Source organism: Leptopilina boulardi, unplaced genomic scaffold (genome assembly GCF_019393585.1).
Source record: "Leptopilina boulardi isolate dan_hultmark-lab unplaced genomic scaffold, ZJU_Lbou_2.1 LbouV2_48, whole genome shotgun sequence".
Lineage (NCBI taxonomy): Eukaryota > Metazoa > Arthropoda > Insecta > Hymenoptera > Figitidae > Leptopilina > Leptopilina boulardi.
In genome coordinates, this window is record NW_026137992.1 from 1,419,632 (window position 1) to 1,444,579 (window position 24,948).

The following is a 24,948-nucleotide window of genomic DNA, read 5'->3' on the forward strand; positions in this document are numbered from 1 at the left end:
AGATTATTTCTATTAACATTTATATAATAATTAATATTACTATATTGAGATTAAGTAACAAAACAATTAACAGTAGATTTATCAGAAGAATTTGATAAGTGCCCCTCTATTCATGCTCAAGTTAGTAAACAAAAATTTTGTTCAAACTTAAATAAAAATTAAAAAAAAAATGCTTATAATAAAATATTATTATAGTTCATAAATATATATTAAATATTTTAGAATAAGTATTCCATAGTTATTATTGAAAAATCAAAACAATTTAAAAATCATTTTGAAAATTCAACATTTTACATTAATTAATTTAATCAATTTTTTTTTTAATCAATTTTACAAATTAATTGAAAAATTAATAAACCTATTTTCTATAAGTTTCATTCTTCTCAGAATTTTATTTTAAGAAATGAGTTATTTTTTTATATTTTTCTAGTTTTTCATTTATCAAAAAAGGGGATGAGCTTTCAATTTTCGGGCAATAGTGTTTCTTTGGATTTTTCATAATTCTATGAAGACAAATTTTTAAGTCTTATTAAACTTTATTTTGTACAGTATAATCCTCACTGGCCAATAATGTCCTCGTTTTGAAACAATCTTCAATGTATTTACTATTAATAATAGTAATGCGAGGAAATTGTTGAAAATATTGTTGAACAATATTTGGATTATTTTCTTCTAAAAAAATATGAGTGACATGTTCATCTATATTTACATGGACAGTTCCTGACAAGAATCTAAATGAATATTTCTGTTTGTCCTCAGGATTATGAAAATAACCAAAGAAACCTCTAAACAATGAAAAAGGCGATGGACCTGAAAACAATTCTTGTTCAATGTCTTTAAAATTTTCAGTCGAGAACTCCTTATCCCTTATCTGTAATAAAAAGATTAGCAAAGATTTAAAATTCTGTTCAATAAGAATTTTTTTTTTTTTTTAAAGGAATAAAATAAAACTGATTTTAAAACATACGTTTATCTTGTCCAAAGTTCGGGACAAACTAAATTCGTCAACGTCATCGGTATAACTATCCTGAAATTTATCAAAATCTTTTAAAAGTCTATTAGTTGTGGATGATCGAGAAGAAAGTAGTTCCCATGGATAAAAATCGTATTTTTGCGGCCAATTTTTTATATCCGTGATTCTTTTCAACCAATTTATTCCAACGAAATCTTGTTCTTTATCTGACATTGCATTTTTTACTTTAACCTGAAATTCAAAAATTTATAAAATAACTTAATGATTAAATTTTAATTTAAATGTGTAATTTTTAGAAATATTTTATAAATTTTAAATTCTACCTTTTCCGCATTGCCTACAATTACACAATACGTTTTTGTTCCTGGATTTTGAACAATATTGGCTGCATGAGATATTAAGAGTTTTTCTATGTCACTTTTTGATAATTCCTCATTTCCGTTCAAAACACAAATTTCTTTTCCTTTCAGACAACGAGAAATGCGTACTACATCCCTTGAACGAACGCCTAGAAATCGTTCATCAATCCTTTTCGATGAAAATGATTTTGATTTTGAAGATTTTGGAATTTTTTTAGGCTTAATATTTTCAGTATCTAAAATTGTTGCATGTCGTTTTGTTAATTTTTGTACAATACCTGTGTCCTGTAAAAGAATATTTAAATTCTTAGAAATTGTTGCAGAATGATTTTTTAATAATTACTTTTTATTTTTTATGATCAAATATTGAATATTTTACCTTAACAAAAGATAAAAATTCTGTAGAAGAACATGCATCATGCCATGGCTTATCATGTCTAACAGATTCGACTCGCGGAAATCTCAAAGTATATCCTATTGGATAAAAACTCGATCGAATAATTTCTGAAGCGCGAACTTGTAAAATTACTGAGTCTTCTGGTTTTATCCACAAATCTGGGAGATTATTCTGAAAAAGAAAAATATTTTTAACTCTTTAAATACCAGATATAAATAAATTAAAATATTTTAATTTTTTAATAAATTCATTAATTGGAATACTTTATACATATAGTAATTTGAAAGTTGACTTTGCATCTAAATTGTGGTTTATTAATTAAATTTAATTTGTCAATTGCAACGTACTTTTGGCCCAACAATAGAATCCGGACAATTTGTCTGACCCTTCAATTGAAATTTTCGCTGTAACTCTTTCAATTGCTCATTACTTAAACCCGAACTGACCGAAACAACTGATTGAAATTTTGTAGATTGATTGTGAGTAAATTGAACTCCCATTAAAAAACTTCTCAATTTTCCTGCATCTCTTCCATTACCATAGTAACCACCCAAAATAATTAAATCTGTGTCTTGTATCAAGTCGTCTGAAAACTATTTTTAAATTATATTTGAGTAAATATAATTTTTTTTTATTTAAAATTGAAATACCTCTGCTTTAATTTTATAGCAACCGCTTCCATCTCGACAATTTGGTTTATATAATGAATTATATTTTTTTAATACAATTCCTTCGTCTTTTCTATCTAGACTTTCATTGAAGAAATCCACAACTTGTTCACTTAAAAAAAATGTTTAATTATTCATTAATTTTTTTTTCTACTAAATAATAATCAGTTTTTATTATTAAAATTTTATTTATATTATTAAAAAATTACCTTTTACACACCACTATAGACTTTGCTTTGATCATGATTCCTTCTTCATCTTGGAATAAATTTTCTAATTTCTCTAATCTCCTATTATAAGGAATATTGAGAAGTAATTCGTCATTGTACATAATTAAATCATATGCTACAAAACAAGGTTGCAAAGCACTATTGGTAGTTAATTTTTTCACATCAAATTGCATGCCCTTTGAGCCAAATACTTTTTTCGTTTTATGCCATCCCATTATTTCTCCATCCAATATTAACGACTTACAGTCGTTTCTAATAAGTCGACTAATATTTTTTGTTAAAAATCCATCTGTATGAAAGAAAGGAAATTGGAATTATCTATGAAAAAATTATCGATAATTAAATCACGTACTAATAGAAAAAAATGTATATTTTTACCAGAATTAATGCTCTCTCCATATAATGTATTTTTTGTTATATCATAACTATTTCTTGTAAAATATTTAAATCTTCCATCTTTCATGTGAATTTGAGATCGTTCACCATCGTATTTTACTTGTAAAACGTATTTCATTGATTGATCTTGAAATAATTTTCCAACTTCTTCAATTCTACAGCGTTCTAAAAGCATTGGCTTAATGTGATAGAAGATTTTTATTCCAGGTTTTTCGCTATTAACATTTTGTAATTTATTACAAATCTCTCGAAGATTGGATGTCAAATTAAATAATTCCTCCGCTTCTGGATGAATAGCTTCACCATAAAATAAAAATGATAATAATTATTTTCAATAAGTAAATATAAAAAAAAATTATATAAAAATTAAATATTATTAAACTTTTTCTAATATATTTAAAATAATTAATTTTTAATAATTAATTACATACCTTTCAATATATTATTTTGACCAATACCCAATCTCAAGTCTTTTAATATAATTCTTGTCAACCATTTAAATTCAACTGCACTCAGTTTTTTGGCTATTGTTAAAAATGTTGAATCTTTTCTTTCATTAGATGAATTCTTAGAAGAAATATCATCAAGAAATGTGTTAATTTCTTCTATTTTAAGTGAACTTTTGTCACTTTGAAGCTGACTTCGAATGAGATAATATATGCGGTCAGCAAAATCTTCACCACTTTGATCAGTCCTTAAATAAATAACAAAAAATAAAATATTTAAAATAAAATCCTTCTAAAAATAATTATTTAATCAATTTGTTCCCAATCGAAAAGTGAATATCAACCTCGTTACGAATTTGATATTTTATACCGAATTAACTTGTTCCCATTTCGAAATTGAATTTCAATTAATTAAATCTGTGTTTCGGGTTAGTAACGAATTAATTACGAATGTCATTGATTTAGATAAATCTCAGTTTTAGCATTCGATTTTATTATCTAATAATATCTGAATTTGAATTTCTTAAAAAAAACAAAATTGTAAAATGATTTTACCTGCTGTTTGCCTGACTCCGTGATGTTAAATCATTTTTGCCTAAACAAAAAATACGAGTATATAATACTCTTAAAGATTTTTGTTTCAGACCATGTGGACCACGTTCTCTCTCCAATTTAGGCAATAATAGTCTTAACAATGAATACAAAGAATCATTCTACAAAAAAAAAAATATATTAATTAATAACTTACGAATTTTTTTTCGATTAATTTCTACAATAAAAAAAAATGTAAAAATAACAAAACATTTTCGAAATTTTGTATTTTACTCACCAAATTTCGATAATTTTCCAGCAATTTCTGTAATTCTTGAATTTTTTTATTTTTTTCCTTCAATTTGAAAATATTTTCAAAATATTCACAAAGAGTACCGAATGTAAATGTAGACATTTTTCTGAAACAAATAAAATTAATAAATTAAATTATTAATTTTGAAAAATTAAACATTCTAAGTAATTAGGGGTCTAAAATGAAATTACTAATACATAATTTTTAAAGAAATATAAATTTTATTTTAAATTAACAGTTTTTAAATTACAATATGTTTATCAAGATACATTCTGGCTAAATGAGGATTTTCTGAATCTAAGTAAATGAGATGTAAATTAAAAGCAGCTTCCTTTTGCAAATCTAAGAGATGAGGCGCTTGAGCGACTATTTTCGATGGTGGTAAATCAAGTACTCGTTTGTAATAATGAGTAGCGTCTGGTAATAATCCAAGTTGATGAAATGCTCTTGCTATATTAAAATTAATTTCCTGTCCACTCATTTCTCCTCGCATTTTTGCATATTTCTTAAGAAACGCCAAAACTGAAAATTTAATCATTAATCTTACAAATCTTATTCTCATAAATAAATAAATAATTTACCTTGTGCCACCAATTGATTCTTTTTGGCAAAAAATTTCTGACAAGCCATTTGCAATAGAGTAACGGCAACCAGAAGAGCAAGAAGCGCATTTGGTTCAATTTTAAATAATGAAATATAATCATTAAGCGCATATTTATATGTTCCAGAAACCAAACAATTATTCGCATGTAAAATATGAAGATATGAAAGAACATCTTCCCTGCCAAGTAATCGCATTATAAATCTATTGTGTCGCGAATCTTCAGCTTTTTGTATTATAATATTTAATAAATTCCAAAAATTAGCTTTTTGATGAACTCTCACAAGTTCTCGGACAATATTATAGCCATGATATGAATCGCCATTATGTATACAAGCAACTAAACACAAAAACATAATGTGTGAATTTTTCTTTTCAAATAATTTTGATGTCAATGCAGTAAAACCAATTCTCTGACAAAGGCCAAATTTTTTCAATTTATGAGCGAGTTTACACATTTGTAACAATAAAGCGAATTCATTTTTAAATGATGGCTCAGTACTTGGAACAAATGTTGGTGCATTTTCATCTTCAATTGTTTCACCACGTGACAATCGATGAAGTTGTAAAGCTTCAAGTCGTTGACGAATTGTTGTCGCTTTACTTAATCCCGTCATTTCTGATTTTGATCTTAAAGTCATACAATGTCTTGAAAATAAAAGTAATCCCGATTTGAAATATTCGTTAAATTTACCAACTTTGAATAAAAGTATAGTTCTCTCGTATAAAACAGCTGGATCTAAATCATCAGTTTCTGGATTTTGTTTTAAAATCTCAATTGCCTTATTAAATTGTCCTCGTTGTTTGTAAAGTTTTGTCAATTCTAATCGAGCTCCTAAATGTTTTGGTGACAATTTTCTCACCATTTCGTATGATTTTGCAGCTTTTTTAATATCATTACATCCAAGCCAACATTCAGCGTGTCGTAGCCAAACAGCAGCTAAACTGAAATTTTTACTATTCACCAGAGGTTCTAAAAGAACTAAAGCGCGTTTAAATTGTTTTTTACCCATCAATGATTCGGCAATATCAAGAAAAAGATCACCGGAAATTTCGGGATTCTCCTTTTCACAAACCTTTGGTAATAGTTTATCGGCAAATTCAATTTCATTGAGTTCAATTAAAGTGATTAGAAATTTTACTTTAAGATCAACAGCCACATCATCGGGAATACCGCAATCTTCAATTTTTCTTGTCGCTGGAATTGCATCCGATTTACCCTCCATTGTATCCATTAATTCATTGACATTATATTTCACCCAGATATGTGTATATTTTGTAAGAATATCCAAACATCGATTAAAATTTTTCATTACAATTAACAATTCAGTGACAACATTTACTTCCTCAAGTGTCACAAGATCTGAACATTTGTTAAATATTTGCTCCATTGCATCCAATGCATGCTCATAATTTTTCTCTTGCATATAACGTTTTGCCAACATTTTTGCAAACATAATTATACTCTCACCATCTTCTGGTCCCAATTGATGAATTAATTTTGTGTAATTTTTCAAAAATGCTCTCTTATCGCCCTGTTGCTCTTGTAATTTTGCTCGCGATTCATATAAACTCACGTCTCTTGGACTCGCTTGAATTGCTTTTGAGTAACATGTTATTGCTTGTTTAATATTATTTGTTTCTATTGATAAATTTGCTAATCTTATCCATTGATCGGCATCCTTTGGACTAAGATGAGCTGCAATCAGGGCAAATTGTAATGATTTTTCAGGTTGATCATTTTCATAAATCATTGTTAAAGTTTGAAAAGGCTCAGGAGCGCATGGAACTTGTCTATAAAAAAAATTATTTTAATTAAATTTAAAACTAATTCGATTCACAATTTTATTTACCTGATTATTTCCATACACATTTGTGCAGCTAATTCAGGTTCTCCTCTAGCAAATCTTAAATTGGCTTCGCCCATCAAACCAAGTAATGCAGCAGGTAATTTTCTTCGTGTTTTTGTTTTTCGTTCTCTCTTTTTTCGATCCGTATATTCATCGCCAACAATTCTAAAATAATACTTGAATGTTAAAAAATCTTTTAATTAAAAAAAAAAAAACCAACTTTTTAATAATTAAATTTTTGTAGAAATGAAAAATTAACCTATTATTATCCATTCTCAGCGAATATTCAGTAAAGGTGAGTTCTCCATTTAAAAATTGTTGCGTAAGTAAATCTTCTCTGCTGGTTTCAGTTTCCTGTTCATCAATTGCATCTGCATTTCCAATATCAATTGCATCTTCATTTAATGACGAAGATGATTCAATATTTGTTTCTTTATTTACATTTTTCGAAATAGTTTGCAATTTAACAGCTTTAGCTTCAACAAATTCACCAAGATCCATTTCCATGTCATTTATTGTAGATTCATCAAGTTCTTCTATTATCACTGGTGCTATTGATGAATTATCAATAGTTTCTACATTAGCTGAGTTCTTCATTTCGTCATCGACTTCCATTCTGTTGTCACTGGATTCCATATTTATATCTAGAAATTATTTTTTTTTTCTTAAAAATAAAATCCTTAAGAAACATTGCGTGTTTATTATGCTAATAAAAATTTAAACAGATTTCTGTGACTCTTTTTCTTCAAATTATTTTATTTTATAATATCTCGAACAAAATCTAAAATCTAAGTCAAAAAATTTTTAATACTAAAACTTAATTAATAATACAATAATTATATTAATTAATTATTAATTATAATTCATAAAATATACTAAATAGTCCCAAGAAATTTTGACATATTTTTTTAAATAAACTTACCGCGTAATTAAATACTATTGACACCACAGTTTATAACTTCACTATTTTTACATATATCTATAAAATTAACTGAAAATTGTTAAAACTATCAAAAATTTAATAGTTCATTTGTTAATAAATTCTTGAAAACTTATTTTAATAACAAAAACTTGTTTGCGGTGAAAATTACCGCTAAAGGGATTATAACCTCAATTAGAAGGATTAAAATTTTACATTTTAATTAAAAATAAGTTGACAATAATTTTTACATGTTTTTTTTTTCTCTTATCTAGTAAAAATTTATTTTTTTTTACAATGAGGAATAAAGTAATAACGTAATAACCGCGTTAAGTTATTTAGGTTATGGTTATAACAATATTGAAGTAACAAAAAGAAATTTATTTAAATTCTTCATTTAAAGCCTTATTCAAAATTATCCTTATTTTTAATTAAAAATATCGTATATAAGTATCGTAATATTTAACTAATAAATAAAAAAATCATACCTTGTTTTGGAACCACTAGAACTGTCAAAAATTGTTTTTACACGATCTGTCAATAAACATGAAATCTACTATTACCTACAGCTGTTAACATGGACAATTAACATCCGTAAATGAGCGCCTCTCGCGGCAGAAAATGGTACTCACTTGTAAAATCTAACGGACCAATGGCGGCACAAGGAAGTGGTATTTGTTGACTGACTACAGACTAGGACTGTAAACTGATAAAATAAACTAAAACTGAGAAGTTGGTCTGACAAGCGATGGTGGCGGCTAGTGTTTGTGTTTCATGTCGTAATCCTGAGTGATAATGTATCTTCTAATTTTTGTTTATCGTCCAAATATAAAGGACGCTCAACTTTAAAACAATTGACGGTGGAATTTTTTGAAAGTGTCTTTTTCATTTTGAAAGAAGTGAATCTCGCGAAAAGAGACAATGGCGTAGGTAGTAGTCGATGCTTTGTATCCTGCTTTGTTAAAATAATTACAGGCAGTGAACCGATTAGAACGCGAAAAAAAGGTAGTGAAAGTGTTAAAATCAGTGTTTATTTTTCAATAAGTGATAAGTGATTCCTTTAGCGATCCAATTTCAATTATTTCTCCTGTTATTTTTTTTTTATTTCGGTGTGTGTGTATACAGTGTTTGTGCTTTTGCTGTGGTGCTCGACGAATCTATCAGGAAGTCTAGAGGAATTATTATTACAATGTTCAGTGATATGTGTGGATACGTCCTCTTCTTACTGTTACTGGTTCCTTACATCGAATGTGGTAAGTTTCATTTATTTTTTACATGTAAAAACTATAAATTAGTAAATGTAATTTAGTCAGAAATGGAACACATTTATCATTTAAAAACACAAACTGGTGTGTGATATCATGTGTGCATTTTATGAATCACCCCCTATTTAACAAGTCACACATGCAGTTATCCTTTCTTTGACCCATTGTATACGATTACAAATATTTTTGATCCACTTTAAATGCTGAATTGAAAATGTGCACTTAATTCTACTCCTTGCTATAAACAATGGATCTTGAATAAAATATATAACCTTGTCGCGTCTACCGTTAGGACGTTGACATCTCGAACCCCGACGGGTTGTCTTTTTTATCCCTCAGTAGATTTATTTAACGCTTCATTGGATAAAAAAAGTTCTCCTTTAACAGCGGAGGAAAAAAAAAGGGTCTTCTCGTTTAGAAGAAATTGTTTTTCTTTTCATTACACTTGGGAAAATATTTTTAAATCATTTTGATAAAAGTATTTATTTATATTTGGATTATTCAACTAAATTGAATTTTTTTAATTTAATTTTTAACATTTAAATTTTTTACTGCTCTTGTAGGAAATATTTTTAATGTATTTACATTGAATTTACATTCTCATCACGAAGGTATTAAATTGTTTTTTAAAAGATGTTTACATATTTTATATTCAATTTACTTTTATTGTACATGACATAACTTTTTTTTTTTTCTTTAAAAAAGATTTATAAAATGTAAACAAATTTTATATTGTTAGTACACAGACACATTTTAGAGAATATTATGTCAGTTTGGTTTTATTTCTCATCCATCATAAAACTGTTAAATTCAGAATTCCTTTTGTACCTACATATATGTGCCATGATTCACTTCCAAGTCTCCTTGGAGACACCTCATACAATAATTCTAGAAACGTTTCAAAGATATATTTACGATCATTTTGAAATATCAGGAACATCATAGCTGCACAGCATCCTTGAAAGCATCTTAACAATAGGTACCCCAATCTCAAACTTCAAATATAACTGAACTGCGATATCAACTATTCTTAAACAGAAGTTAAACTTGAACACTTTATATTAGGAAAATTTAATGAAATTAAATTTTATTGTCTTAACGTTTATTATTAACGATAAATTAAAAAATGGATCAAATTAATTTTGTAATTTTATTTTCTCATGAGATGGATTTTTATTATTATTCTTATTATTATAATATTATTATTAATATTATATTATTATTATTAATATTATTAGAATATTATTACACTGAGAAAAAAATTTATTTGATTCAAATAATAATCGGTTACTTGAATATTATCAAATAAATATTTACTTGAACCAAAATAATTTTTTATTTGAATTAAATAAATTGTATTTGGACGAATAATTTCTGTATTTAAAACAAATACTATTATTAATTGGCTCAAATAAAAATAATTTGTTTAAAGTAAAAAAATATTTAATTTGATAATAATTAAGTAATCGAATATTTGAATTAAATAAATTTTTTTTCAATGTATTAATATTATTATTCCTAAATAACTTTTTTATTTTCTTTATTAAAATTTGCTTTTCTAGATATATTTTAATATATTTTTCTTTTTGAAAAATGAATTCTTGAAGAAAAAAAATTAATTTTGAAATTTTATTTTCTCATGAGATGGATTTTTATTAGTATTCTTATTATTATAATATTATTATTAATATTATATTAAATTATTATTATTAATATTATTAGAATATTATTACACGGAGAAAAAAATTTATTTGATTCAAATAATCGGTTACTTGAATATTATCAAATAAATATTTACTTGAACCAAAATAATTTTTTATTTGAATTAAATAAATTGTATTTGGACCAATAATTTCTGTATTTGAAACAAATAATATTTAATTGGCTCAAATAAAAATTATTAGTTTAAAGTAAAAATATTTAATTTGATAATAATTAAGTAATCGAATATTTGAATCAAATAAATTTTTTTTCAATGTATTAATATTATTATTCCTAAATAATTTTTTTATTTTCTTTATTAAAATTTGCTTCTCTAGATATATTTTAATATATTTTTCTTTTTGAAAAATGAATTCTTGAAAAAAAAACATTCGTTGGAGTTTTTTTTTTTTTTTTTTTTTTTTTAATTATAATTCTTTCATTAGCACTGCGTAAAGGAATTTTCTTTGAAAATTTTCATATTTATAAAATGAATAGTATACGGTTTCGTTGAATTTGTACTCATATATCTGTTTATCTCATTTGTTACGATGAAAATCCACTCGCATAGTGTCGACAAAATGCGTATATCTGATGCGGTGTAGTACAAGAGAACGCGATTAAAGCGCGTTGGATGCAGATCTGTCCCCGTGTAACGCCAACGAAGAGATTCGCTCGTATAGACCGCGTGCCAAATAGATAAGCGGATAAAGAGCTCAATAGATAGAAAGACTTTAATGTCGTTGTAGAACTGAATCGATGCTCCATCTATTTTTTGATCAAATTTCAAGTCAAAAATAGAACTTTTTTAAAAAAACAACTCACCAACTCATTTCACATAATTATTTTCTTCAATTTTTTATTTTTAGTCAGTTTATTTTTCCTTTTATTTTTTCATTTCTACCTCGAATATTATATTCGGTGTGTATTGATATATCAATATAGTTTGAATTCCAGCAATATATAATTTCATCAATAATCATTAGTCGCTTCCGTTCGATGAGAAAAAAATAGAAGTTATCGAATCACAATTACCTTTGCATGCTTCGAATCCTCCACACCAGGGATGCTTTTATTTGATTTTATTCTGGGGTTTCAAAATGCTGCGACTGTTGGAACAGATTGGTACGTGGCGTGAATTCAATGTCGTTGGGTATAGGACAGTTTTATAAATCGAAAATCTCAGTTTAAATAATAGGAATTTTTTTTTTTTTTTGAAAAATGTTAACAAATTTTAGATTTTTGTCTTTTAAAAAAAGAGACTTTTTGTTGTGTGTTGAAATTAAATTCAATTTTTTTTTATTCTTATTAAAAAAGCAAATCAGCATGTGCAATTTCCGTGGAACAATTCTAATATGCAAGGTTGATATAACTCTGTTTTTGTTTAACTCAATCCCGTATCCAACGCATCTCTCGAATCCTATGCAAATTACAAATTCGTGGTAGAATCCATTATTACGAGCTCACTTTGCAAACATGAAAATAAATAATAAATAATGATTTAACAGCGAGACTTTGAGTTAAATTGAATGATTTAGTTCTTGAGTTAACATATGTCGAAAGCATTAATTAAAATTTTATTCGATAAATAAAAAAAAAAAAAAAGAATCTTCTATAGAATTTTTTTAGTTTAGAAACTTTTTTAATGAATTTGGTGGTAGCAGATTGGCAAACATGTTTTCTTTCATTCAAACTCTTTTTCAAAAAAAAAAAAAAAAAAAAACTGCTTTTGAAATCTAATAGAAACTTTATAACATTCCGATGAATTTATGTCTTTAGTTTTTTGGAAATTAATAGTTTGAAATCCATTTTAAATGTTAATTACATTTCGTTTTCAATTGATTAATGAACCTTTCCTTTACCTGAAAATTAAAGGCATTTGAGAAAATCAGAAATTAGTTTCCCCCTTATATATAACTATCAAAGTTTCAAGTCTGATAATCCCATAAGGGAGGGGTCTTTTAGCCTTAGCCTTAGGCTGTATTTATATTCGTGGTATCTATGCACTTGAACAATATAACGAGGGTGGTGAGCACTCTTGCGAATAATATCTAACCTTTATAAATGAAAGGTCAATGATCGTAAATTTCAACTACAAGAAACTCATACAATCAAGTCTCTTTTGTGTTTCTTAACTTTTATAATGTTCAGAGAGCAAAGGGTTAAATTTTTCAATCTCCGATAAGAGATTTATATTCTCCTATTTGATGATGCTGAAGTCGCGCAACGTTTTCAAAAACGAAAAATTAAAATAGAATTATTTTTTCATGTCAATTTATCTCTAATTTTGATTTTGCACAACTTTTACTCTAAAAAAATTGACTATTTGTAGTAATTTTTACTATTTCTGAAGTAACTTTAACTATTTTTTGGAGTAAAAATTGCCAGAGATGCGCAGAAACTTTGGACAATTCCCGTTTTACTCTGAAAGTATAGTAAAAATTACTTTTTCCGCGTACGTTTATACTTTTTATATTGAAAAATTATCAAGGCCCCTATAGGTTTTATAGTCTGACGCACTTTTCCATGAACTTCATTTGAGGTTATAACATTAATTACGAAAGAAAATTGATGCGTATGATCTTTTGTGTATACACAAAGAAAGGGGAACGATACCCTTTTATCTTACACCGTCCCTCTCATAGGAGGAGACAACATGATGCAATAATATTATGCCTTTGTAAGCATTATTATATTTATAATACCGGAACATTTAATTTAAATTCTCCCAAGTAACTCAGATTTTATTTAACTGACAAACGAAAAATTTTATGAAATTAAATTTTACTTGCAATAATGTATTTTTTTTATAATTCTTTTTCGGGAAAATATAAATTCTACATTTTCTTCTTCAAATGAAAATTATTTAAAAATAAATATAATACAATTATTTAAAATTAAAATTTTAATTAATAATTTTTATCGGACAATTATTTGCTTCAAATTTGTTAAAGCAATCGTTGGATATTTTAAGGATATATAATATTTTATGGTTTTTGCGCAATAAAAATTGTGGAGGAAAACAAAAGAAGTTTAAAGATCGAAAGATCTCGATTCTAATGGCTCTATAAAAGCGCTAACATATATATATATAGGAAAGTCAGAAGAGCGAGAGCAAGTTATGACACCTTAGAAACTCACGTCACGTGCACAAACTGCAAAATTGTCGGAACGAAGCGAAACTAGCTCGAATATAGAGAACCAATTTATGCTAAGTGCAAGCTGTGAATTGCAACCAGGATGACATCACCTATATACACAATTGTATTGATTGCCTTGATATTCGAGTCAACTAACTTTACACAAAAATTTTTATTTCCAATACTAAAAGGCACAATTTTTTGATTAATTGTCGGTTTTATTAGATTACACTCTTTTTTTTTTTTTTTTTTTTGACAAAAGTCGGCAGAAACTTTGAATTGGCAAAAGAGAAATAAGAGAGAAATACGAGAATTTCTCTACTCCAAGATGTGAATATGTTGCCTCAATAGTATTTTATGGATTCTATTTCCATCCTCTCTCTAAGTCTAAAGTTTTGGGTTTTCTCTTCCAAGTCTGGCATCGCGTTTCCACCTATTTCTTCGAAAATTCCACAGTTTCATTCACCCTAAAGCCCCAAACTCATCCCCCATTGCTTCCTCATGGTTGCCAACGTACCTCTCTAGGTAGCTATGGAATGGTGGGATATCGACTATCGACCTCTATACAAGTTCAATATACTTTTATTGGCCGTGCCTGCACTTTATACGAATAATACAGTACTGATCGTTGCAAGTCGTAGAAGACTTATAGTTTTTCAATAGCCGTATAGAAGCTTTTTTTCCTAGTGGTCCAAACGTCAGAATGTTTTCTTTTTGAATAAAATCCAATTTTGTTACACTTGATACTACATTTTATAAATGTTCTAGTTTCTAATTCTTTAGGGGTATATTTAGTTTCGAAGAGCCTTTAGTCCAAAATAGTAAGGATTTAAAAATTTTACGAATTTGAATCGAGAACATCACACAAACTCACTATTAATGTCACGTGTCATTTCGAGGCGAGAAAATTAATGAGAGAAATAGGGTGTGTCAGAGTGAAGCTGAAGCAGAGATCACGTCATAGAGTCAAATGGCCCATCTGCATCAGACAGATGGTCCAGTCATTTTATATGACATTTATATTAATTCAAAGTTTTTTTTTTGTCTTCTTCCTTTTTATATAAGTCGTTGTCGTCGAAGGTTAGAATTTTTTTTTAGAAATTTTCCACGTCAATGAATTTCCATCAACAATATTCGTTTATAGATGTATTCTATATTGTTCAAGCGTAAAGGAAGCAATCCCCTGAAATATATAAATCTCCAGATCGTGAACGAAACAGTCCGTTCAGCTGTGTTAAGTATCTGCCTTTGAGAGAAATATGATCTGCACATTCCCAGCCGAGATTCACCAAACCGGAAGAAAACGATGGTTGGAAATCCCTAGAATGCCCTTTTCTTCGCTAATTAAACTGCAAATTCATTTCGCCAGGAATTCTTCACTCGCACAGTACTCTCTTGCCGTGCAGGCTATTTCATTAATATTTCCCTCCGAAATTTCAAGGCAGGAAAAATTTTTTAGGAAGTATTCTCTTTTTTTGGAATTAAGGATTCTTTAATTAAAATTGACGAGGAAAAAGCCATTTAAATATGATTGGAATAAATTGGTTTGTGATTTAAAAAGAAGTTTTTAAATTAATTTTCAAAATCAATATTGTTTTCCATTTAGAAGGCATAATAGACCAAACCTAACTTTTAAGGAAACTTTTCTTTTTTATATAGAAAAATATGAATTCTAATAGGCTGCTGACCACACATAGACATATAAAACAAGTGTGAAATATTTTCAAATTGAGTGACGAATTGACATAATAGCCTGAGGGTACAGAATAGAGTCTCGGAAGTATCGGATTCCAATATCCGTATGTGTGTGTATTGAGGGAATGGGTTGATGCTGGGGGTCTTAGAGAAGACGAAAGTATGCAACCTGGCTTAGATTCCCGTGTCTCAAGGGACAATTTCATCGGCATCCAATTTCAGGATGCAATCTGCTTGCTCTACTCTGCTTCCTATACAAAAAACCTATAAGAAAGACAATCTACCCAATAAAAAAAACAGAGGGGTTGTACCCAATCAAAAAATAAATTCAAATCATTAGTTTCTTTGATCTAAATATGTAGATTTTACCCCCTATATTGAAACTCAATAATTTAATTAGTTCTATATCATCATTTTTACCGATAGAATTACAAAATTAAACTGCAATTTTTAATATAAAAATAATTCTTATTTGTTTAAAGAAAAATGTAGTTTCATATGTAGATGTCGTTTCTCTTTTTCAGTTTTAGCTATTCATATAGGGCATTGTGAGTCATTTCCATTTAGTTCACATTCACAAACAACAAGCAACGTGTTTATTACTGGCGTATTTCGATGAAAGTATTGCTGAGCCTCGGGATAAAGAGAGTGTCGTGAAAAACGGCCACAGCGATGAGTACTAGAGAAGCGCAACAAAAAAAAAAAAGAAAGGAAATAACAGAGAACGATGAGAATAACTGACTCAAAGGGATGGATGAAAAGTATACACGTGCGTGTGTTTTGTCTTTGAAAAAAATTGTCAGCTAGCCACTGAGATGCAAATATAACTTACAATATCCCGTTTTTTTACAGAGATATTCGTTATAGTCAATTTAAGAAATTATTTTAAGATTTTACAATTTTTTTTATGGGTCAGGAATTAAAATAAAGGGATGATATTCTAGATAGAAAGCTGTTTCTATATGTATGAAAATGTAAAATTTGTTTTAGTTGAAATGAAGGCAAGGTCCTTAAATTTTCTAAATGCGGTGTTCTTATACCGCTATCGCATACATTAGAAACACGCAATGAGCAAAGCTCACAGTTGAAATTTGCATTTATCACGAAACCCTCTAATTCGAATGCACACTCACGCCACGCAAAGGAGTAAATCCTCATCAGTGTAATCAAACGGAGGGAGAGAGAGAGAGACGAGATATTTATAATTCTCGCCAGTAAGTAGTTGGTGCATATCCTTTTTTTGATCGCTTTCCGCTATTCGTCCTTTTTTTTCGGGAGCTTTTGCGGCTTACCTCATGCCGTATTATATATACCGACTTTCATGCTTTTATATACGTTTATGTGTAGACATGTATATATAGTTTAACAACCTCGATTTACACTGGCAAATGTTCAGGTCGTTGGGTGAGCTTGACTACCGGCTTAACCGAAGCGTGGAACCCTGGTCCCTGTATGCTCGTTCCACTCGAATAATTAACGCCGTCTAATTAGTTTAAGCTTCGTTTCAGATTCTTGCGGTGGAAATTCGTGAACTCTTAAATTTGGTGGCGTTGAAGGAAAGCGAGGGCGCGAGATATGCATTAAGAAGAAAATAAGCGATAATAAGACACAGAAGCAGTCGCGAATAGTGATTATAAAAGATATCTTTTCTACCTGCAAAAAGAACGTATATGCACCTTGTACAGAACCTAAATCCAAACCTAAATCCCAATTAAGCAGACAGACAACCAAATTTCGTTTCTGTTGGTTTTTGCAGTGTTTTTAAGAAATAATTATAGTGCCGATCAGTAGAATTAGAAATCAGTTGAACTTTTTCAACCACTTGCTTCAGTCCACAAAATAATTGATCAATTATTTCCTACAGTTGATTTTGTTGTTGCTTTTTGTAAATATAAAAGTGCGAAAATAATACACTTTTATTATAAAATTCTGTTGATGAAAAAATTCATTTTGATAAATTTTCTCTTCACGTTTTGTCGATATATTTCATCTGAACTTTATTTATATATATATATTGTTCTCTGGCATGTCTCTCGACAACCCTGGATTAACATTTCAGCAATATTCGATGCCATAAGCGAGAGACCATCACTATATAAAGAGAGGAAGCGTTATTGCCTCTGATGAATAAACATGCCGTGACAATCTGTATGAACATAGGGAAGGATATAATGCAAATTACATCCGTGAAAGAATAATTGCCGCTGTCTTTTCTATTTCTAATTGTGTTATAATTGTCTTTGAGGAATAGTGAATATCAAATTTGGAATTGGGTTTGGAATTATATCCAGATTAAGTGGTACTTATTATAGTTTTCACGATAATTGTTTGATACTTGTAGTTTTTTTTGCTATTTCCTATTTGTTTTTGTGTTCTGATATTATATATTTGTTATCATTAAAAAGTTTCAAATAGTTTTAAGAATCATTAATTAGTTTTTTTCAAGGAATATCCGTTCAAAATGTTATAATTCCATTTTCACATAAAGTGAGGAAGTTCGGTCGACTTGATTTAACGTTGACTGAATAATACAATTAAATTATTTGCTTCACGGTTGCATTGGTCATCAGTGAGATTGAAATCGCCTTAAACCTGTAAATTTACTCAGCCAATTCAGAATCCTGCTGAGAGAGAATGTCACTCGCTTCAAGTAATTCTATATTCTGGTGAAGAGCAGATAATGTAAATACATTTCCCATTCATTTTGATACCCTTCAAAAGCAGTTATAATTTTAATTTGTCAGAAATATTTTTGGTTTTATATAAAAAAGAGAAGAAATATCAAATTACTTTTCTTTTTTTTTATTGTTTTGGGAATTTTGAGGTCTTGTATTTCATATTAAGGAAGTGTATACACTCAACGTGTGAAGAAGCATGGGTTATGTATTCTATTGTTTGCAGCCTTGGTACATTTTAGGCAAGCAGGGTTATACTGTGAGTACGTGCAAATGGCCGGATATCACATGGGATAAGGGGGTTGGGAAGGGGGAGAGACTTCATCAAAATTGCAGAAGTAATGAGATTGTTGCATCTCTCTTTCTCTCTTCTATGTGTGTTATCCGACCTTTTCTTCACCTCTTCATATACGAGGCGAATACCGAGTTCCTTTTTCTCCTTCCACTGTTTCGTAACGGTTCACTATTTTTCGTACACGTGAAACACCTCAGAGAAAGGAATAAAGGATATTCCTTTCAAAGGAAAAAGTTTTATTTATTCCTCTAATTCTTATCTTAATCTTTTTCAGAGGTTTATTTGGACTTATTTTTAAATTTATTATTGTGTTATGAAATTTACTTTTTTTTAAATTACCAAATGAGAATTTAAAAGCGGATGAAAACGGAAAAGGTCCGGTTATTGACCAGTGGTTGTTTGCTATGGTATCAATGCCGAACAACGATTTATCGACTATTTCGCGTTTTCTGCTCTGACCTGCGAATTTTTAACGTCCATTCTTCATACTTTTCGCAGTGAACAGTTTTTTTTCGAAGATTAAAAAATAGGAGATAACTTTATTTAAAGCCGATGGTTTTGGATATAATTCGGAAATCTTTTGCATTTCTATTCTTCATTGACTAGAAAAATAGTTTTATTAATAAATAAATAATAATTTACTTGATTAATAATAAAATGCTAGTTAGATAAAAAAAAAAAGTTGTACGGCATATAATTTTCGAGGTAAACCGAGTTTGTTATCGTCAGCGGCCAAGTAGCAGCAACGATCGTACATCCCACAGGATGCCAGAGCAAATGATTATTCATGCGACGACGCTCCCGTGGGTAGTTATTCGCGTCTCGTTCTCCTGTTGAGGTTTAGAACTTTCTTGTATAGATGTACTTTATGGTATCATCGATAATAGACTCAATAGAGTCGACCATGTCTATATAAGAGCGTGATCAAGTACCATAACAAATATAATATATAAATAATACACAATGTCGATAACAGTTGACTCTTAAATTTAGTGAATTTAATAGCAAATGATATTAAAGACTTTTTTAAAGAGCATTAAATTACACTGGATTCGGTCTCTTTCGCACATTTTCTTCGTTTGCCAAAAAAAAAAGATATATAGAAATTTATTTGCTGGAAATCGCAGATGCTTTGTTGGATAATAAAACAGTTGGGGACGATCTTTTCTCACTTTTCGGGCGCCTTGTTTTTAAGAACGCTGTAAAAAGTATATAATTAAGAGGATATAAATGGAGCACCTTCAACATGTAAGGAAGTGTCTCTCTCTCCGCTTTTCTGTAATTCTGTGTCTCGTTGGCTCAATGCCAACAGGAAATCTTTACTTCTCTTATTCTTGTAATGTTATCACGTTTTAGGTTTAACATTAACATAAGTTTAGCATGAATTCTCCTGGCATTAGTTCTTTCGTTATTTTTTTTTATCTCTTAATTAGTATATATTAATAAAGAAATTCTTTTCAAAATATAGGAATTTTGTGAAAGCGTAAAGCAATTAGTCAGCATTTTCTTTTGGTATAAGAAAATAATTGTTAAATCAGGGTTATTTTGAGTTGGAAAAGCTTTCATGACAGGTGATCTTTCTTTGGTGTGCGCTTTAAGAAAAAGATAAAAATGAAAAAACGCTCGACATCCTATTCCATAGAGCTATCTTCGAAAGTGAATTTATTTTCTGGCAAGCGATTCACAGTTTCTTTTTCAGGGCTTTGAACTTTGGCATCCGTTTTGGCTTTAAGACGAGTCTCTCCCTAAAAGTTGATCGAGGGCATGTTTGAGATATCTCGAAAAATCTCCTGTGGTTTCTCTCAATATATGTTGCGAAGCTCAGCTGACATAAAGTAATGGATATTTTTGATTTATCAATTTAAATAAAACGTTTCAATCGTATTTTGTAATCGCAAATTCAGTTTGAGAAAGTAGCTTTTTGCCAAAAGTTTCTTTTCAAGTTTTTCTTTAAGAATTAACACAAAAGTTTTTTCCTGATTTTGCAATAGTCCTGGCATATCCTTTAGAATCACTTACTCCGATTCGTTTAAAGAACCTTCATTGAGTTTAGCACTTAAGTTCGACGGACACGAAAAATGAGGTCTGCGACTGGAAAAGGTAGTTGGAAGTCAATTCAATCGAACTTGACTTCAACTCGTAGCATACTTGATAACTATCCAAGATCGATTCCTGTCAATAGGTTAACGAATCCTTTGGAAATGAAAAGAAAAAAAAGTATTATGAATTTCATCAATCAAGATTTTTTTTTTTTTTTTTTTTTGAAGGATATTGAATACAAATTTTTTGAAAAGTGATACAATTTTCCCCCGAATTTGTGATGAAGATTTTAATCAACTAAATCCCTGAGACATTGAGTTGTCGAAATTCGATTTTGTGGGACGGAATTCAGATTGACTTGGGGTATTTGATTTCAAATCGGATTTATAAAAATACTCTCTGAGTTTATATTTGATTTCTTGCCACTGAGCAAAGAGGAGACCAACCCAATCAATTAATTAGATGCCAATTCCGAGTTTGCGCATTGATTTGCTTCCTGCTTCGTTGAGACTTACTCTTGAATATCCATGAATAATCATGCCATTTGAGATCGATCAAGCGTTTTGAACACGATTGAAAACGGAAATGGACATTCTGTTCATTTATTTATTTCCCCTTTTTATTATAGGTGTATTGAATCATCTATAAATATATTTCAATTTCTAATACTTTTTTTTGTTTTCACAATTTACTTTTTAGAGCAAATTTTGGGTATTTTTTTTTTTTTTGCATAAGCAGTTGTGATTTTTTTCATACTCGAATCACGTAAAAGGATCTCCTTGACAAAGGTGCGGAAAAAACATTGTCCTCTGAAACACGACTCCGGATATAATCTGCGGGTGTTAGGAAAAGCACACGGTGCAGTAGTGAATGTTCAATAAATTGCATTGAAAGTCTACTCGAATTCTAGGATTGTACGTTTCATAGAACCAACTGTTTCGACGACGATTCCGTTCGTGATCCTCCGTAATTACGCGTTGATTCATTATTGGTCGCCACAGGTTATCTCGAATTGGTTAAAACCCCTGATTAAAAAAGTAAAGACGATTTATGTAGTTTGAAAAGTCTATCTATGTCATATAATTCAAAAAGAAAAAATAGGTCTCTTCATTTTAAAAATATTCTTCGCATTTTGAAATAGTAATCTGTTTTAGTTATCAGAAATTTTAGTTAAAGCAGTTGCAGTTGTATTTATTATCTTAACTATGGAATTTAAAAACTGGATTTTAAAGATAACAATTTTTTTCTAGATTAGGTTATTTTGCTATAAAATTATATAAGACAATAAACCCTGTTGTATGTACGTGGTTCTGTTTGTTCTTATGGTTTTGTGATTAGAGAATAAGGGACAATCTACTCTTATTATTCTTGTTTCTTATTTTCTCAGTGAGACAATTTTTCTAAGGACGAACGAAGAAAACATGGGATAACGAGTTGAACGAAGAAAAACAGGATTCATTTTGCTTCAAAGTGTGTTTTGTCTGTGTGCGCTCGCAGCATCTTCTAGAAACTTGAAAAGTATTTTCCCCTTGCTAAAGATGCGACACAAAGTTCTTCGCAATCCTTTATCCCTTTTTCTTGTATTATATATATATATATATATTGTATTTTATCAAAAAATTTGAAATTCTAATTGAATTGAAAATTTTCAAAAAAGGAAAACTTGAATAAAAAAAATATATACCGAAAATTCTTTCGAGATTTAAATTCTTATTTTATGGTGTGGAAAATCTTTAACGGATTTTCCAAAATGGCAATTTTATGGAGTTTGAGTCCATAAAACTTTCTTCATTAACTCGCAGATTATGGTATAAAGTTCCAGTATCATAGAAGTTTTATACTGCAAAAAGATTAACAGATTTGATGCGCATCAAGGTTTCGACAAAGTATAGGATTTGAACTTTACTTATGTGTTTGGTAAATAGCCCTAAAATATTAGTCTTAAAAGCACTTTTTTATTAGGATAATTATTTTTAAAAAATGAAAAATTAATTTTTTGGCATATTTTGAAGAATGAAATCATGAATAATTTTTATATATTCCAAAGTCTATATATACGAAATAAAGACATAATGTTAATGCATTGTGACAGAGAAGACGTTGTGAATAGATAATTTTACTTGGAGTCATGTTACGAATCAAATTTAACGCATATTAAATTACGTGTGTGAAGGGGGTATCCTGCCAATATTCTTATATAGTGCGAATAAGGTGCAACCAAGCTTGTAACCTGCGAAGAGAGGTGAATCCACATAGGTTCATGATATCGACCGAGACTGTGACCCAGTCCCTCTCATCTTTCACAAGAGTAAATCAGAGATATATATATGAAAGGATAGTATTGCCATACGAGTCATATTATTTCTTTATTGTCATTGCAATCTGTGTCTCTAATTTCATAAAATATCTAAAAATTTCATATACATTTTGTACCATTTCATATTTATAGGACATTTACTAAAATAAATATTTAAATAAATATACAAATAAATTAGAAAATAGAAAAATAATAAAATAATAATTTTAAAATTATAATAAATAATTATAATAATAATTTATAATTAGACTCAATATTTTTTAATATAACTAATGTTTAACTCTTTTTTTGTTTCAGGTGAGTTTTTCGATGACAACTACTTATATTTGTTTAAATATAATAATAGTGAGTAAACTTTTTTTAAATTTTGTCAGATTTTAAATTTTGATTGAAACTTGCGGGGTTGATAAAAAATATTCTCCCTTCCCCCGCCCCCTACTTTAATTATTAGAAAATGGTACTTTGAAGTTAGTTTGTTAAGAAAGTTAATTTATTATCTAAGTTAAAATCTCGTTAAGAATCGTAAATGATGCTTGGCACCAAGTTTAATACTATAGACTTATATATCGAGTCGAAAGAGCGACTGTTGCTAAGAGCTCTGGCTCAGCAACCCATCCTAACTTTATCTCACATGCAATTAGTGATATATTTGTTCCTTAATTATTCTTGCACCAGTTTTCCAATATTCTAGGTAAATCATATTAATTCATGTCATACATTAATAAAACTATTTCAAAAAAAAAAAAAAATAAAAATTTATATTTCATATTTTAAAATAATTGCTTTTTCAAAAGAAATAACTATCTTTTTAAATGTTTAATAAAATATAAAAACTGATTTAGTACAAATTTTATGTAGACATTTAAAAAGGTTTTAAAAATTCAAGTCTCAACCATCACTTTTATAATATTTATTTCATTTTTACATTTTTTCCAATAATAGCATTAAGTAAAAATTTTTTTTTTTTCAAATAATTCAGACAAAAAGTTTATATTTTTCTATTGAATTTATTAAACTTGATCATTATTTTTTGATTACGATAATTGTAGGATAAGTGAAAATAAAATTATTTGATTCTAATAATCGACTATATTATATCAAATAAATATTTACTTGAAGGAAATAATTTTTCTAATTGTATTAAATAAACTGCGTATTTCAATTAAATTTTTTTTATTTGAAACAAATACCATTTAATTAATTTATTAAGTAATTAATAATTATTAATTAATTTTTTTTAATAGAAATAAATATTATTACATTCATAATAATCGATTATTTGAGTAAAATAAATTTTTTTCCAGTTTGTTATTTCAGTAACATTTTTTAATTCAACACTTTTCATTGTTCTTTGCTATTGATAATCTCCATGATTCATATTTAAGTTATTTAGAGATCAACAGCTTTTACAAATGTAAGATCTAGTTTTTCAAGGTTCATGATTGTAAATTCCAGTTCAAGAACATGTTCTGCTCACGTAACACCATGTCATTCTTTTATAAGATGTAATGGGATTATCATATTCATTCGGAATATATATTTCGCTCTTCATATCATCTTTTCTTACTCTCATGAAAAGTCAATATCAAATTTATATTTAAAAACTTTTTTCTAGAACATCAGAAATATATTCCATCAAGATAAACAGAATTTAAAATAGAAATGATTTTTTTATTTTTGTTTGCGTTAAAAACTATTTTTTAGTTTGAGGTTTCGTTACTGTCACCATACTCATCCATAAAGTTCATATCGATTAAAAGTTCATACAAAAAAAATGAGCCAAAAGGTTTGAACGTTCAAATGAACGAAATTTTTTTTGTAACTTCTTTAAGTATGAATTTTATTATAAAATATTGTTTTAAATATCTAAAAAGAATTTATTTAATTTAATAATTGTTTAATTTATTGTGTTATTTTACATTGACATCATAATTTTTAATAATTTGTAGATTAGAAAATATATTTCGTTCATTTGAACGTTCAAAATTTTTGGCTCATCAAAAAAAAAAAAAATAAAATAATCTTATATAGAATAAATTTTACGAGGGTTGTGTGACCTCTTTTTTTTTTGCAAAAAACAGTAACAGAAAAAGTTCTCTAACCGTTTTGTCAACGGATATAGGGTCCAAAGAAATAG

The 24,948-nt window shown here is 28.4% G+C and overlaps 2 protein-coding genes across 5 annotated transcripts in view; one reads left to right on the top strand and one right to left on the bottom strand.

Annotated features, from left to right (window-relative positions):
- Positions 1–19: 19 nt before the first annotated feature.
- LOC127289656 (general transcription factor 3C polypeptide 3-like) lies at positions 20–8,275 on the bottom strand. 3 transcript variants are annotated; one of them, XM_051317735.1, is made up of 12 exons: positions 8,172–8,216; positions 4,299–4,419; positions 4,025–4,182; positions 3,455–3,717; positions 3,006–3,320; positions 2,607–2,916; positions 2,380–2,509; positions 2,077–2,322; positions 1,712–1,900; positions 1,297–1,617; positions 968–1,204; positions 20–871 (listed from the first exon to the last, which is right to left on the bottom strand). In XM_051317735.1, exons 2-12 carry the CDS (start codon positions 4,413–4,415, stop codon positions 530–532), a joined length of 2,628 nt encoding a protein of 875 aa, XP_051173692.1. In that variant the 5' UTR covers positions 4,416–4,419; positions 8,172–8,216; the 3' UTR covers positions 20–529. The 3 variants fall into 3 exon arrangements, with proteins under 3 accessions (XP_051173692.1, XP_051173691.1, XP_051173690.1); XM_051317734.1 differs by lacking the exons at positions 20–871; positions 968–1,204; positions 1,297–1,617; ... (6 more) ...; positions 4,025–4,182; positions 4,299–4,419 and adding exons at positions 4,512–4,835; positions 4,895–6,708; positions 6,768–6,929; positions 7,024–7,408 and having other exon boundaries at positions 8,172–8,275; XM_051317733.1 differs by lacking the exons at positions 20–871; positions 968–1,204; positions 1,297–1,617; ... (7 more) ...; positions 4,299–4,419; positions 8,172–8,216 and adding exons at positions 4,512–4,835; positions 4,895–6,708; positions 6,768–6,929; positions 7,024–7,408; positions 7,687–7,931.
- Positions 8,276–8,350: 75 nt separating this feature from the next.
- LOC127289616 (disintegrin and metalloproteinase domain-containing protein 10) overlaps positions 8,351–24,948 on the top strand; it is a 36,344-nt gene continuing 19,746 nt past the window's right edge. For both annotated transcript variants that reach the window (XM_051317669.1, XM_051317670.1), the window contains exon 1: positions 8,351–8,936. In XM_051317669.1, the coding sequence (XP_051173626.1) occupies positions 8,873–8,936 (64 nt within the window). In that variant the 5' untranslated portion in view covers positions 8,351–8,872. The remainder of the gene's footprint in view (positions 8,937–24,948) is intronic.

Bases quoted from the DNA above. Each gene is read 5' to 3' on its own strand.
- LOC127289656 (XM_051317734.1), bottom strand. From the start codon at position 7,400: ATGGAATCCAGTGACAACAGAATGGAAGTCGATGACGAAATGAAGAAC. The intron at 6,930-7,023 runs GTTAATTTTTCA...GTATTATTTTAG, and splicing joins CTGAGAATGGATAATAATAG to AATTGTTGGCGATGAATATA. The intron at 6,709-6,767 runs GTAAATAAAATT...TTTTTTTTATAG, and splicing joins ATGTGTATGGAAATAATCAG to ACAAGTTCCATGCGCTCCTG.